General features: G+C 38.5%; 1 protein-coding gene and 1 pseudogene across 1 annotated transcript; one reads left to right on the forward strand and one right to left on the reverse strand.

The window, feature by feature from the left end:
* Positions 1–2,428: 2,428 nt before the first annotated feature.
* GKN2 (gastrokine 2) lies at positions 2,429–6,215 on the reverse strand. The gene is made up of 6 exons (XM_009929366.2): positions 6,139–6,215; positions 5,522–5,575; positions 4,848–4,979; positions 4,218–4,328; positions 3,253–3,406; positions 2,429–2,670 (listed from the first exon to the last, which is right to left on the reverse strand). Exons 1-6 carry the CDS (start codon positions 6,148–6,150, stop codon positions 2,591–2,593), a joined length of 543 nt encoding a protein of 180 aa, XP_009927668.1. The 5' UTR covers positions 6,151–6,215; the 3' UTR covers positions 2,429–2,590.
* A 4,842-nt stretch (positions 6,216–11,057) lies between these two features.
* LOC138688423 (gastrokine-1-like) lies at positions 11,058–14,871 on the forward strand (annotated as a pseudogene).
* The last annotated feature ends 1,086 nt before the right edge of the window (positions 14,872–15,957 follow it).

The raw sequence follows: 15,957 nt of genomic DNA on the forward strand, positions 1-15,957 counted from the left end.
TGGAGGTGCTGTGAGAGTAGATGGATAGCTGCAGCATTATTTATCAAACAATAAACACAGCCAATATATTTGCTTTTTTTACTACTAACAGGCCTGACTGATATAGTACGATTGCGAAATACAATAAAAGCTAGAAACAATCTTCTTCCATGTTTGAGTACATGAAGGGCAGAAACACTACCTCCCTAGCTCAAACAAAATTAAATGGCAGATAACAAGGTATTGAGGCTTGTTTCAGAGTTCTTTGTAGAACTATTTGCTCTAGTGTTGAGTGGAAGTCTACTGAGCTTGTATCACTGCCTTCAAAATTAGTAGGCAGTAAACACTAAAAGCTTATTGGTAAACTTTTAGATGTATATGCAATACTTTCTAAACAAAAAAAATGTAAGACCTCAAATATGCTTATAATTTAGATTAAATTCAGTCAAACTACAGAAGGGCACTTTAAGCCATCGGTGAAGACTGAAGAGCTGGACTGAGGCCCTGCCTAGGTCACTGATAATTTCCATGATAGCAGTCAAACCATACAGAGTAGTTTCTACTTCAGTTTCCCATTGATAGTATCAAGGCAGCAATGCATCCCCTATTTTGTCCATTCAGAACAGTCCTCATGATCTGTAAGCAACTATGCAAGAGACTAGGACTCTCTTCACATGAGTAAGGCTCTATCCCTGGGTCAATGGAAAAGTTTACCCCAGCATCTTTTATAACCATGCATAACCACTCAGTTGTTTTATTCAGATCTCACTCACATGTCTCAGAACACTGTTCCCCTAATAAATTAATGTGGTACGCAGAGGGTTGCTTTAAAGTGACTAATTCTGATTAAACTAGTAGGAGCAGGATGAGAATCTCAAAGGACCATTATTACACTGGACACACAGTGAAGGTTCCGATTCATCTATGCTGCAATTAGACAGAAAAGCAGATTGCGTTGCCTAATTATTTTAAATAAATTTGAATTAAATAATACCCTTAGAATAAGACTCAGCTTTGTTCATACATCTAGCCTGCCTCTCTGGAAGCTCTACCAGTTTGTTCCTTTGGGATCTACTTCAGTTTGTGGTCTTCAAAATTCCACTGGATAGTCGATGTCAGGTCAGCATCTCTAAAGAAATAATCCAAAGATATATAAAGCCTGAGATAGTTAAGGCAGTTATTTTCTATATCTTGAAGAGCTTGGCTGACCTGAGGCAGGGGCTTGTCATGACTTCTATGCCCTCTAAGAGAAGTATTCATAACAAAAGGGCTGAAACATGACAGTTGTCAATTGGAACCTAGATTAGGGCTTTCAACTGAGTTTTGAACGTCTTGAAACAACAGCCTCTCTGGATACTGCAACCACAAAAGCTTTAAAAGTCACAACCCACATCAATACTCTTGCCAAGCAGTGCTCTCAAAGAGTGCTTTGAGGTGTTTCACATCCCCCATGCCTCAGCCAAGAACATCACAACTACAACACCTAGTTTCACTTCCCATCAGTGAGCTCCACTTCAAAATACAACTAAACAGGCTATCCTGTATCTTGCACACACACACAAGTATTCCTGGATTTAATTACCAAAGGTTGACTCTCCAGAAACATTCTTTGGATCACCAAGAATCTGCAGCCTGTTGTGAATACAATTAATCTAAAAGAACAGTTTCAGCACATAATAGAATGCTCTTTTAATAAATAGCAGGTGGTTTGACCAGGAGTCCAATTCGAAAATAACAAATTGCAGCCCTGGGGCCAGTTTCCTGGACTCCAAAGGAATGCCTTGCCCTCTGGCAGCCATTCAAGGTTCCAATAAACAGTAAACATATAGTCTTCAGCCCCCAAATATACAGTCCTTCCAAGCACAGATGGAAAAGATGTGTGAATTCAACCATTCACCAAGATCTACCAGGAGAGCAGGCAGGCAGCACCAATGCTGCCTCATCTTTTATTTCAATCAGCTCCTGACACAAACTACTCTCCAACATATGTGGGGCACTCAGCAAGCGGTCACAGCTCTTTTTACACTGGCATTGTGTGAAAAGATAATTTTATTCTGGGTTACAAACTTTTTAGGACTGGGACAGTCTCTATGCTGGTTTGAAAAACGCCTGCAACAAAAGGCGCTCTGACCTATTGAAATTGCTACAAATTTTCCCTGGCCCTGCAGAATTCAAGCTTCTTTGCAAATGTTGGTGACATAGTAGGTAAGGTGAGTCAGCACCTAAAGGGGCTCTGATGCCAAAGGCAAGTTCTCCACTGGAAAAAGCTATTCTGTTACTGTTTCTTCATTGGCATCAAGCCTATACCAACGTCTAGGTCATGTTGCAGCCTGAGCACAGGAATGCACCAAAGGGAAAGGTATCTATTCTGTAGGAAATTAGCAAGGCCCACTTTATTTCTGTTCTGCTTTTGGATGAAGAAAAAAAGACAAAGCATTTTAATCACTGCATTATCTTTATTTGTATATAATGGGTTTGTTGCACTCAAAGCTTAGGATAGGCAAGTTGAGTCTAACACCAAGTTTTGTTCCAGTTGGAGAACGTGGCGACCATCACAAAAGCATGCACAGAAACAAGCCATTTTCATGCAGCAGAATTGTCAATATCCAGCCTAATTGATTTTTTCACAGATTTTAATGCCCAAAATGGTTGGAATTCCTGCATTGGCACAGCCATGAGCACTCAGTGGTGCTAAAAAAACCAAACAACAAGAAAAAGATATTATCAGTGACAAGATCCCTGTATCCAGCAAGGAAAAGTCTGCTAAATACACAAATTTCAATCCCCAGTTATGGTCCTATTGGAGGCTCCTGTTGGTCTCAGTGGATACTGTGTAAAACTTTTATGGTGTAACTCAAAGGGAGGAAATGTCTGTACAGCTTTAAATCACCTTTGTGCTCCTCCTTTCCCATAACCCACATACGGCAGGGAGCATACTGGCATACTGGTAGATGCCTTGTAGGACCATTATATCATCAGGGCATAAGTTGGGTACAGCTGCTACACAGTGGCTTCCTCTGACACCAGGCAAACCACTTTGGGACAGCTGTTCCAGATATTTAGATGCCTAATGATGAAAAACAGTGCTTTATCAGATTTTTCCAAAGCATCCCAGAGCCCTACCCTTTAAATCCTGTTAGGTAGTTTACTCCTCCTCTCTAAAACAGGGCAATGTGTTCCTGCCTCAAAGGTGTCACGTGGACTTAGGTTTAAAGGACAGAATGGTGCTTATGCACTGTAACAGAAGCATAATGTTCTGATCTCATAACTTACGTTGAGTCTTTACAAGCTTGTAGAGAGGCAGACCTGAGCAGAGTTGTTCAATGTCTTTACCGTAGAGAAGCCAGTCTTTGATATTCCCAAACACGGAATGGCCAGATTGAAACTGTACCCACACATTATTTGGAGAGTATATTTTCTTCATAGTCTAAAAAGAAAATGTTAGACATCATCAGTAATGTAGCTTTGGCTTCATTCTACTAGGACACCCTTTGAGAAAATCCCAAAATCTAAAATCACCTTCCTTTGCCTCACACAAACCATTAGCTACAGAAGCTACACGCTTTTAAAGAAAAATAAGTTTTTTCAATCTATTCAGGAGCAAAGTTCACTAGATACTAATTCTGCCAACATAGCAAAATTGAGCTGTATTACTATCATAATAAGTTATGTTAATTGGCAGTTAAGGTTTGCTCTAAATGCACTACTGTTAGGCTATCATAAAATGGGCCAGAAATCAAGTTTATCTTCAGGCAATACTTCCAGCCACCTTCATGAAATCTTTGCCTGAATAGTCAAGTCAAAGTCTGGTCAAAGTAAATTGATTTCTAAATTCTATTCTGCAAACAAAATTATTTCAAGTTATGTCAAGCTCAAACTATCAGCATGACAATGAAAAAAAGAAAGGAAAAGCCTGTCTGAACTCATATTGCGATCACCTCAAAATAGTCAAATTACACTGCTTCCAAGGACAAGGGATCTTACAGTTCTAGTCACAATGACAATCCACTGTAAAACCGCAGCGGGGGCCATGATTGTTCATTATCTTAAAAGAATGTTCTATATGATACTCCCTTGAAGTTCTGTCTTGTCAGATCTGCTTCATCATTGCTAATGCAGTAAAAGACATTCCTAAGAAGAGCCGTTCTTAAAGGCTTAATAGAGGGCTCCTATCACACCACACAACTCTTATCCAGTAGCCTTTCTTGTATGCGGTACAGGTTTTGCTACAAAGTCACCTGTCTTTCAAAAGCCAGGCGTCCAATTTCCTCCAGCTCTGGGATGTATTCCTTGTTTATTTTCAAGATAAAGCAGGCACTTCGTGACAATAACCTTGTTGCAATATACCCCTGTGATTAAAAAAGAAAATTATAGTTAATTAAAAATGGCTACCACTAATATTAGTTGATTCCCTCTACTCCTTAGGACAGTCTAGAAGAAACATGAAGTGGCTACCCAGACTGCTATTGTGGAATGACTCTGCATTTACATTGTCACCTTTGGGGAATAGAAGCAACCTGCCCACACCAGCATCTGTCTGTAACACTCAAAATTTATCTTTTCTGACAGACTTTTGCTGCGTTTGCTATACATGGGTGATGGCAGCCCATTCTCAACTCTGACCTCTCTGAGGTCAGTGACATTCTTCTCACTTTCATGACCTGCCACCACAGGTTTCATGACAAGTCTTTTAAACTACACCATCATATGTGTGAAACAAAGAGATGGCCTAAGAGAAGGAAAGGTGATGCGAGTCTTCAAAGAAACAGTGTTTCAGGACAACTTATGGCAAGAATACACTAAAATAATTTCTGAGTTTAAAAACTTCCTCAGAGATTAAGTCTAGGCAGATTCTTAGATTTACTTACACGTGAGTAGTCAAAAATAGTATTGGAGGAGTACAGGCCAGAACGGACATTGACTTCAACGATGTTGTTCTCATTGTGGATAGTCATAGTCCCAGTGACATAGTCATTGCCAGGTTCTTGCAGTACAAAGGTCTTCAGTAAAAAACACAAAATCATTTTTCATCATCTGGCTTACACCTTTAAAAGGTGCAATCTAAACAAATGGTTTCTCTCAAACAAACAAGTCTAATTGCTTTATGTAAATACTAAATCCCTTAACAACTCTCTAGCAGTCTCAGGTAGGTCTTGAGGTAGAGAATAATTATGTAAGAGTGCATCAGGGTGAGAAAGGAAGGGACAAGCCCTCACTGCAGGCTGAAGAAAAACAACATGGGGCATCCCAGTCATCGTGTGGCAGCAGGGACTGGCAGGAGACCGCGACAGTCTCCAAATTTTAGCTTGAGCTAAGGGAACCTATACCTCCCCAAATTTCTTGTTACTGTGCTCCTGCGCAGAACCGCCTCCTTGGCTTATATGATTGTCACCTTTGGCAAATGCTATTTTTCTCTACACTTGGCAATAAGCAACTTGTTACTGTCTTCTGTGCTTTTCTTCCTATTACATTTGCCCCCTGCCCAGGGATCCAATACATTTTAAATGAGTACACACACTGGAAAGCTTATCAGTCTACTTACATCCAATGCAGAAGTCTGAGTCCAGAAGACGCCCAGCAAAACAAGAACTGCAGCCTGTAAAAGGAATAAGCGTTCTCACTCAACAGAAACACCAGGCAGTGCCACAAAAAAAACCAACACCACAAAACTGTTAATGAATTGAGGGAAGCAGCTGTAGCATCTGTTTGCAAAGTTACCCGCTTAACACATGTATTAGTTGAAAACAATTACAATTCTTCATTGTAAAATTCTTGCTATTAGGCTCTCTGCTCTCTTTTGCCTGTAACTGAAAAAGCAGAACGATAACTTAATCATTACATTCTTTGTATTTTTCAGAAGTCCCTCCTTGATGCCATGTTACTTCTTGATTTGCCTCTACAACTGTAATTATTAAATCATAACTAAATCCCCTTTCTCGATTGTGATCAAGTTCTGCACTCTTAGCTCAAATGATGCTTCCACTAACTCTAAGGGGATTACTCTACACCCAAGAAATGCACATTTCCCACTGAACAACCCAGAGAAACAGCACACAGATCACATTAGTCCCAGTACCGTACCACTTGAGCATCTTCTCTTTTTGGGTTTTTTTACAAATAAGAAACTTTTAGAAGTTCAATAAAAATGGATATACTCACAAATCCGTTCATTTTTCTTTCAGATAAGAACAAGAGGCTGCAGAAAGTAAGAATGCAGGAAAGTCCCAGAGACCTTCAACTTTTATATCTTGCTGGAGGTGTGGGAAACACTTGACAGAACTTTCCTTCATGACTCAAACAAGTCCATATCTACATGCCACACTGTGGTAAGCCTCATATCTGAATTTTGGGTTGGCACAGATAACCTGACCCCAATATTTTATGAGCACTCAGTTAAGTCAGCTTTTGTAAAATCAATCATGCTACAAATGGCTATTATTTACCAGTTTAAACTTCAGAGGTGTTCCCACTCTTGCTGGTTCAATTTTTTAAGTATTTAACAGGATATTGTCCAGAATTAAATGGCATCAGGAATAACTCTGCTATTCATTCTACAAACTGCATTTTGTCTTCTGAAATATAATCCCTAACAGCCTGATAGTCTGCAGACAAATCCTGAAAAGAAATACCTATGTCATGGTGGCCTACACACCAGCCACCAAACAGATGAATTCTTCAGCTATTTCTTCCAACTAAATATATGCACAAACTCTTAGAAGAGGTGCTGCTTATTTTTGAATAGTTACCATGATGTATACAACACATGCACTGAAATTAGTAACATAATTAGGAATAACAACTGTGCTTCACAAGACAATCTGGGTAACATCTAACCTCCTCATAAAAAGGAGTGACATGAAACTTCAGAGTATGTGTGGTTCAAACAAGGTCACAAAACAAAAGGAGCAGGATGGGGATTCCTCCTTTAAAGCTACCACTGTTTTCTGTATTTTATGAAGATGTCGATGCCACACTATGCTGCCATGAGAAGTGTTATCTATCCTATGGCTGCGAACTCTCCTGGACGACTCATCTGTGATTCCACATCAGCCAGTGCTGGAACCTTGACAAATCACACTCTTTCTACTAGAATGTCATAATCAAGACCTATCCCCTTCTAATAAAACGAGAACTCAACCTAATAGCCAACACATTTCTGTCATTTCAGTCATCGGGGAAAAAAGGTGAAAGATTGTATGGAAATGTCTCTCAACAAATAAGACTCAATGAAAAAGAACCAAAATTGCATGCATGTGCTTTATTCCACCTAAGTCTGCATGGAAAATGTTATCTCAAGTGAAACAAAGCTGTGCTGCTAAGCAATATGTCAGAATACATATAAACAGATATCAAATTGTGACAAGCCCAGTTAGATTAGACTAATTAGATTAGATTAATGTTACCCTCCTCTGAAAAGCTGGCTCTGTCCCTTCTTCTCAAAGAATTCTTTGTTTCTAAGATTACAGATATGTCAGAAATACTCAGAGTAGATTTCAGCAGTCAAGCCTTTCATAGCAGGAATCTAACAGAGTTCAGGCACCACAAGCTAAAACAAAAAGCTTTAATAAGTTTTAAATGCTCTTGAACTAAAGCTTAAATTAACTTTCCATTAGTCATTATGTCTTCAGATACTTATTTCTTTTTCAAAACACCCAAGAAACATGAGCTTCTGCTTTCTTAAGCATCAATATGCCTAGGCACAGGTAAAAGCAGAGCAACACATGAAATCGACAGCTATTTAGCGAAGGAGAATTACAACAATAGCTACGATCTCATGATTTTCACCTTACATTGGACTGACTGAATTGTGCTGATCTGATCAGACAAGGTTGAAAATTAAAAATTAATCCCTAAAAAGCATTTGACTAATTAACACTATTGCAAGAGAGAACAAACATACTCCTAGTTGTCTCAGGCAAACCCTAGATACACTATAGATATAGGAAAGCCTTGCTTTTTGGAGACCTTTTCCCCCACAGTTAATCACACATCTCCCATTAATACCCCAAATTAGCACACAGGCACTTGGAGGCAAGACTACCCATGACTACTCCAGAGTCCTCTAAGCACCCTTCTATAATAAGTAACTGAAGTAAAGAGCTGCATAAGAAGGGCTATAACCTGCTCTAATTGCACTTTCACCAGTCCTCAGCCAGAGTGAGGTTTAGCTTGGGAAGCCATGAGTCAGAACCCCTTAGTGAACATGAAATTTCACAATGATGCCCACATTCTCAAATAGTCTTCTTGCTTTCCATACTTTTAATCTAGGTGAAGACTCTCAAACTTTTCCCCAAATAAAATCACTTTTTCTTCAACTATTACACTTGCAGTCAGGTTGGTCATAACAGGGAAGCCAGCAGAAAATGGAATTTGAGTAACATTCAGAACAAGTAATATGTTGTTACAACACAGCAACATTTATTGTCACAGGAAACTTAATTTCTCTGTTATTTTCATAAAGCCAAGTATTTTCAAATACATTATAATTTACATGATGAAACATGATTTTAAGGTACAGAATTAGTCTTAATCTATGTATGTAAAATTGCCAGAAGAATTTGACCGATTATTTGGCACTATCATCCACTAAAAATAATTTAAACAAAATAACCTTGAACATCAAGTGAAAAGAATAATTGTACAATTTCAGTTCAAGTCTGATTACCAAACAGGAATTTTAACACTAAGGGAGACGTATTCAATCAAGTTAAGGTGAGATTATACTATCATAATAAAACTCTCCCAGTGACTCACAGTTTTTTTTCCCCAGGTACTTTTCATAAATATATACTTTGTCAGGGAGTGAGCAGGTAGTGGGAGAAAAGTAAAGAATGAAGCAACACCTCAAAAAATCAACAAAATTCTCTATGCTTCCATTTGCATTCAGCTGGGCATGCACACACTAGATAAAGACAGGGTGACGCAGTCTAGAAAAATCTGTGTGGCACAAGGTCAGGTCAAGCAGAATTAATCACATGCCACAGTTAAAGAAATAAATCCAGCTTCAAAGATGAATCCAGAAGTAATTTCAGCAGTTTTATTCTTGCTAGAGAGTGAGGCATAGAAAAAACACATGAAAATCTAAGTGTGCACAAAATGAAATGCTAATTTGAGAAAAGGGTTAAAACTGGAACAGCGCTCAGCCTTGGGAGTTTGCTGCACAGTGTACAAGAATTTAGTACAGAAACAGAATAAGTTGAGCAGAGCTTTAAAAATGAGACACAGACAAACTTGTACTGGAAAAAGAACAGGGTCTTACACAGTAAAAGCACCCCTCCCTGCCCTTTTTCCTGGCTTTACTATTGTAATTAGTTTTGTAAGCTATTCTTAATGTCAAATGCTCTAGCTGCGTGTGTTTGCCATACAAACTACTCAAGCAATCAGAAGTTGATGGAAGATTTGGAGATTCAGGCTTCCAAGTGTGACACATTACTGTAATGGCCAAATTGGCTACAGTTGTTGGAAGAAATGGACAAAACTGCTTTCCAACTCATTGCTAACGACACTGCAGGGATTAGCATTATACAGTTCAGTTTCTCAATGCCTTTCTTAAAAAACAGTCAATTAATTAAATTTCCAGAGACATGAGAGCATTTCATGACACACAAAATAAGACTTTTATGTGCATCTTGGAGGCTAAGGACATACCTGTCTCCATTTGGCAACCACAAATCAGTCCTATTAGAAGAACTGTAAGTCTTTTCCCTTAGTAATTTATTACTTTCATTCACCGTATTTTACACCTCATGCAAATTGCGAAGTGGGTGCAAAATAGATCAAAACCAGCTCTCCACTCAGTGCTGGCAGACTGCTACACCTCCTCTACACTTATATAGTCCGAGCAAGGCATCAGTTCGTAGCAGAACGACAGTGTGGCCCTGACCCGGGTAAATGAGAATTGGACCCCACCTTCTCAACTAAAGTAAGATTCCCTGGCTTTTCCAATAACAGCTGCAGCAATGATCCTCAGCAATTGATGACAGTGGAGAACTTTGTTCAGAGACATTAGTTTATAATGACACTGAGTCCCTATTATGCCATTCTGGCAACAAAAAGCAAACTTAAATGCACAAACCCATACTGAAGTGCACAATTAGTATACAGAGGGACTGATAGAGCTGCTATTAAATAAGAAGTGCTTTTGGAGTAGGTAAATGAACACCTCTCAAAGTGCTTCTTCTGTAACAGGCACAGCTAAGAAACAAATCCAAATTGTCTGAGGCTCTCTATATATCTTAGTTTATTAAACAGCAATGGACAATTCCTGGGCAAAGAGACTTGGACATTTGTACTGGACCCTTAAAAAAAACCAAAAAAAACATTTTGCCAAGTTTCTGCAACAAACAAGGCAAATAAGCTCCCAAGCTGTGGCTCTGTATATAATTATCAAATTCAGAAGACTTTAAAAATCTACTTTCTAAATAATAGTTCACATAAAATTCCTGTTGTTTCTGCTCCTCCCTTACTCATTTTTTGTTATCTCCAGTTTATGGTCCCTTTCTAGAATTAGGCCTTAGTCCATAATAAGGTACCACTTTTGTGAAGAGGCTCTGTGAAGATGCATAGGCCATGCCTGAAGACTGGAAAGCAGATCCTAACTGAATGAGCTCAGAAAGGAAGGTTAACAATTTAGAACCAGCCTCATGATTTCTGGGGACTGACTTAACATTTTTAACATAGCAAGATTACTACCTCCATCGATTTAAAAGATGGTATCAGCTATAGGTAAAATATTAGGCTGAGTCCTTTGCCACATAGGCACAAAGAGTCACTACAAATTTTATTAGACATCTATTCTTTGGTTCTGATTTTTTTTTTTTCATTTAAAAGTTACTATAAAATACATTGAACTTAACATGACAAGTTTTCTTTCATCTTCCTGTATGTAATAAATTCAATCAGGCTGGTATCAAAGCCTCCTCTTATCAGAGCACTTCCCCAGGAAACCTGCCACGATTCTGTGAACACAGGGCACATGCCAATAAGGTAAACCCATTTTAAGACTTAACTGTGGGATACTACTGTATAAAAAGAGTACACATCAATTACCAGCAGATCGTGCTTTGCCTACCATCAAAATGAAGTTCACTGTAAGTATATGCATCACTTTCTCATAAAACTGTTAAGGCTCGACAGTTTTAAAATTACTTTGAGTCCTTCTTGGCAGCTAGCGAACTATTACTATTACTGATTTATGTAGGGATTACAGAGTAAAAATGCCAAATGGGTCAGGACTGCATGGGTGAAATTTCACTTTTGGCAGTGACTTCACTCCATATGCCTACTCAAATGGGAAAGAGAGAAGTGCTCTGTTACAAGGGTGAGAGGCACATGTAAAATGTTGAAGGGGCAATATTCTCTCATTCACAACTCAAATGCAAGTCAACAGTCTCATCAAGTTATATAAAGTTACGGCACAGCTGTCTGATGAGAGCATAGGAGAAGAACCATTAGATATGAGAGACTCCAAGTGCATGACTGGGAAGCAGGGGTATTTACAGCAGCCTGAAATTGTTGCAGGATAAATTCCAAAATGTTAGTGCTAAATACTCTGAGTCACACTTGGATCTTTTTCACAAAAATCCTCCTTTGAAGTAGATGAAATTTGTGACTGGTTCAATATTAGGAGGGATTATCTCCAAGAGAATAATTGTTCACAATAATTATTATTACAAAAGCATTTATCATCACAACAATATTAAATCTCAAAAACATATCAGCAGTAGTTTTGACAAAGCTGAGCAACAACAAGCATGTGAGTCACTGAAACTGTATAATTTTATAAAGGGGTAACAAAGTGTTTAACATTACATTCTTCTGTACAAATATGATTGTGCCTACCCTTATACGAATAGCCCTGTATTCAGTGGCATGAGATCTACCATGAGGAAGCTCAGGTCCCATTTCTGCTGTGTTCCAAGTACAAAGCTGTACTGTGCACCCATATTCCAACTCTTTACAATAGGCACACATACACATGGATATTCCATGCATCCGCTCCATGTCTGAAATGAAAAGCTCAGGGTGAAGGGTTCACTTTTTTAAACAAAATATTTCCAACCACCTTTTTCCAAGGAGTTTACTGAACTGGGGCTGGACATATTCTAAACCCCACTTTGTTTAAATTATCTTCTTACCTGTACAAAGTATACTGCTAAGGTTAAGAGTAATTTATATGAATTTATTATATGATGTAAGCTCATTAGCAAAAAATTCTGCATATTCAAATACTCTTCAACTAGACTCTACTTCAGAAAAGTGCTCAGCATGTACACCAAGTTAAACAGGAAGTCAAAATTCTTTTAAGACAGGAAAATAACTTGATGCAAGATAACCAGTCACAATGCTAAAGTGCTGTGAATTTCAAATGGTCATTTCAGACTGTGATAGTTTCTCAGAGTTTTCCTGGCTCCAGCTCTTGCTGACAGGGTACGTATACAGCTACATGCAGTTATACGCTGCTGGCATAAGAACTAGTGGTCTTTAGCTATAGCCTCTGAAAAATATGTTCCTGAAAGTGAAGCTGTATTTTCAAGTCTGATACTTAGCAGGACACTGCATTTTTATTTTTTTTTTTTATACCAAAGAAAGTATTTCAGTGCTTCTTATCAAAGTCTGTCTTGAGATTATCATGAACACTGTGAAAATAACTGTGTGGAGAGAAACACATACTAGCATGAAGGATCTGACCCCAAAATACAGTGAAATACTGTGAATAACCCTCTGCCTGCAAGTTCCTGCTGGGGAAAGAGCAATAAAGAATTATTTTACTTTTCCTAGAAATTTTTCTTTCAAGTTTGACTCTGAACATCCAGTTTAATGTTTAATTTTAAAGGAAATTCTCCAGTGTGTAAATGAAACAACGTCATCTTTTCCACCTGGTCTAACAGGCATTCTGTATGGAGGCAGCATAGAGCAGTAATGTTAAAGCTTGTCTGTCTTTGTAAGGTGGATGCATCAGACACATGAAAACCAGGGCTAGATAAAGCCTGAATGTAAGGTTTGACACAACAATACTAATGGCTTCCCAGCCTCCCCTCTAAGGCCAGAAATTGTCTCCCCTTTAACCTGATCTCTAAGAGCAATAATTTCCCCAAACGTGGTTACTAGAGCTATTGCTTTATTGAGTGAAAGATTACTGGGAATACACAAACTTAAATCCTTATCCCCTTTAGTCTTTTTCAAAAATCAGAATGGGAAGAAAAACTTTAAGGGGCACCACAGTGAAAACTCACACCACTCTGACACAGGGGTCAGCACCGACTCAAAGAAGGGCTCTGAGGCCTGGAAATCTGTCTGGGACATCAAGACTGTAAGTGGCTACCGACATGGCTCAAGAAACTGGAAAATAACCAAAAGGTTTTTGAAAAACACCTAAGCTTCAACACAACTTAACAAGATGTTAGAGGAGATTCTTAAAAACATTCTCATTTAACCATTTTATTGTTTCTGCTGTACTGTACGCTGCACTGATGTCTTCAGCAGTGAATTCCTTCACCTGACTTAAGCAGTGTAACATTCCATACACATGGCATTACTGGAGAAGGCAATTTACTTTACCTTGTGCCAAAGACCCTTGTCAGCCTCCATGACACATTTACCTAGACAACATAATTGAAAAAACAGTATTTTCCTTCCCTATCATTATTTGTACTGTATAAAGCCTTTTTTTAACCACTGCTTCCCTCTGGCAATCCACTTATCTTTCACTGTATATTGTTTGCAACAAAAAGGGGTTTCTTTATTTTAATAGGGCTACGTTGCAAACAAGGTATTTTCAAAAACCACCTGTATCATTGCTAAAATGGACAAGAGGTTTTTGCTTGATAAACCATTTCCTGTATCACCTCAAGTACCCAAGGTAGGATGCTGAAAGTGGTGAGGAAACTAATCAACTGCCTGTGAAAAGTACTCGTTCCCTATGGACAAAAAGGAGAGAAGGCTCCAAGAACTGAAGACAAGTTTCTCAGCAGGGCTGAGTCACTCTAAAACTTCAGTCTTTCAGAAGTTGCATTGCACTGGAATAACCCCTTCTCCATTATCAAAGACGTGCGTACAGATTCAGAACTCCATTTTTGGGTTTTCTAAATGCTGTTTCCTGGGTTTGTTTCTTTGATGCTTAGGGAGCTAGTCCTCACCAGCTTCCACCCAGCGAGAATCACTTCATTATCTCAAGAAACAGAGTCCAAAGCTTGCGCCCACATGGAAAATGCATCCAAGCTTTGCGCGGACAAATTCCCTCTTACCTTGCTTAGCCAGCTCCTGGTGACTACACTAGTAACAGTGTTTTGTATACCAAATTAAAGATTAACAGCCTTACCAACAAGGATGAAAATGAAATCTTTCAGTGAAGATGAACAAGTTAATTATTGAAGTGCGGTGGTTTTCTATGACTTTTTATAAATCAGTAAGTGTGTACCTAAGGAAAAGCAGCAAGTCTGTCACTCTTCTGCATACAACCTGGAGATCAGGCTTTTTCGGGAAGGTTTTGGGCTCTAGCTGTTGACAGAAGTCTGAATTTTTTTTAGGCAAGTTCATGCATGTACAATCTGTACATGTACCTAGCTACCATGGGTCCTGCCACAGCACGACTTTGAGATTCAAACCCCAATTTGTAGCTTAGATTTGTCCAAAAAGATCTTACTAACAGTTGCCTGTAGTATAAGTTTCGAAAAATGCAGCTCAATTTTAAAGTGACATTTCCTGCTACATATCCAACGTTAAGTTGGAAAAATTTCAGCTACGTTGTTCTCTTATTCTCTCAGTCCAAATTTAATCAGTTTTTCCTTTTCTTTCAGGATCAGACTTTTTAAAGCAAGATATTTCATGCTTGAAAGTTAAGATTAAGGAACTGCCTATCACTGTGATTAATTATTCCTGACAAAGTTTTGAGGAAGAAGATTCATAGAACTGTGTACCCATGAACAAGATTTTTCTCCTTGATAATCTTTTCTTCATCACATTTTCAATCTTTTATCTGTCTCTTCTTCTGCTCTGAGGGGGTGTCTCAGTAAAATTTATCATCAACCTACATTGGCCTGCACTGTGCTTTTACAAATCCTTTAAAAAAGAGTAGAAGCAATTCCGAAGAGAAGTTGCTAAACTAGTGTTCTTGTAAAATCCCAGTTTTGGCATTTAAACCTCATCCTGTACAATTTCCAAGTGAGACTTCACATGCTGTCTTAAGCAATTATTCGTCACTACTAAGAGCAAATGGTGCTATAGCTACCACATTAGCCATATTTAAGATAATACAGTCTGAAGTCCAGATTTAGAGAAATAAGCGTATCTGAGTTATTTTTATTTTAACTTCTTAACATACTAAGTATTACAATGTTTTACTTTAAAAATAAGCATTGCAATGCAATATGGCCAATTACAGAGAGGCAGATGCACTATTGCTCTGATCAACCCAGAAATCAAGCCGCACATAACAGAATTAAGTGTATTAAATGCAGTTTAGAGTTGAATACAGATGTTACTTAATGTTGTATAAATGTTTAACACAGGAAGCAAAAAAGCACACCCTAACCAATTAAAAGTTGAAAATTTGAAAGAGTCAAATTGTAGTTAGGCCAAAACTAAGGCAAAATGGCTGGGACTAGTTTCTTAATCTAAAACGATCACTTCAGTAACTCAGTCTGTCTGGAAAATACCAAATCTTTACCTTCTCTCCTTTTTCAGGGGCCCTTCTATTGGAGTTTGAAAGGAGTTACTCTAAGAGACACTTTACCCATTCAGGAACAGTCAAGGGTTACTGTAAATAAAGGATGCAGCAGCCTGTTCTGTTCAGGAAAAAGTTTCTGGCATCTTTAATAGTTAACTGACATTAAAACCAAAGCAAAACTGCACCCAAGTGTATTCTAGCACCTCCAAAGAAAAGCAACCGCATGGTTGCAGTATTTAAACAAAGTTCCTGTCCAACTTGCCTGGGGCTTCTGGAGAGAATCTCCCCTCCTTTTCCAACTTTACACTGCA

The sequence above is a fragment of the Haliaeetus albicilla genome, chromosome 13 (genome assembly GCF_947461875.1).
Source record: "Haliaeetus albicilla chromosome 13, bHalAlb1.1, whole genome shotgun sequence".
NCBI lineage: Eukaryota > Metazoa > Chordata > Aves > Accipitriformes > Accipitridae > Haliaeetus > Haliaeetus albicilla.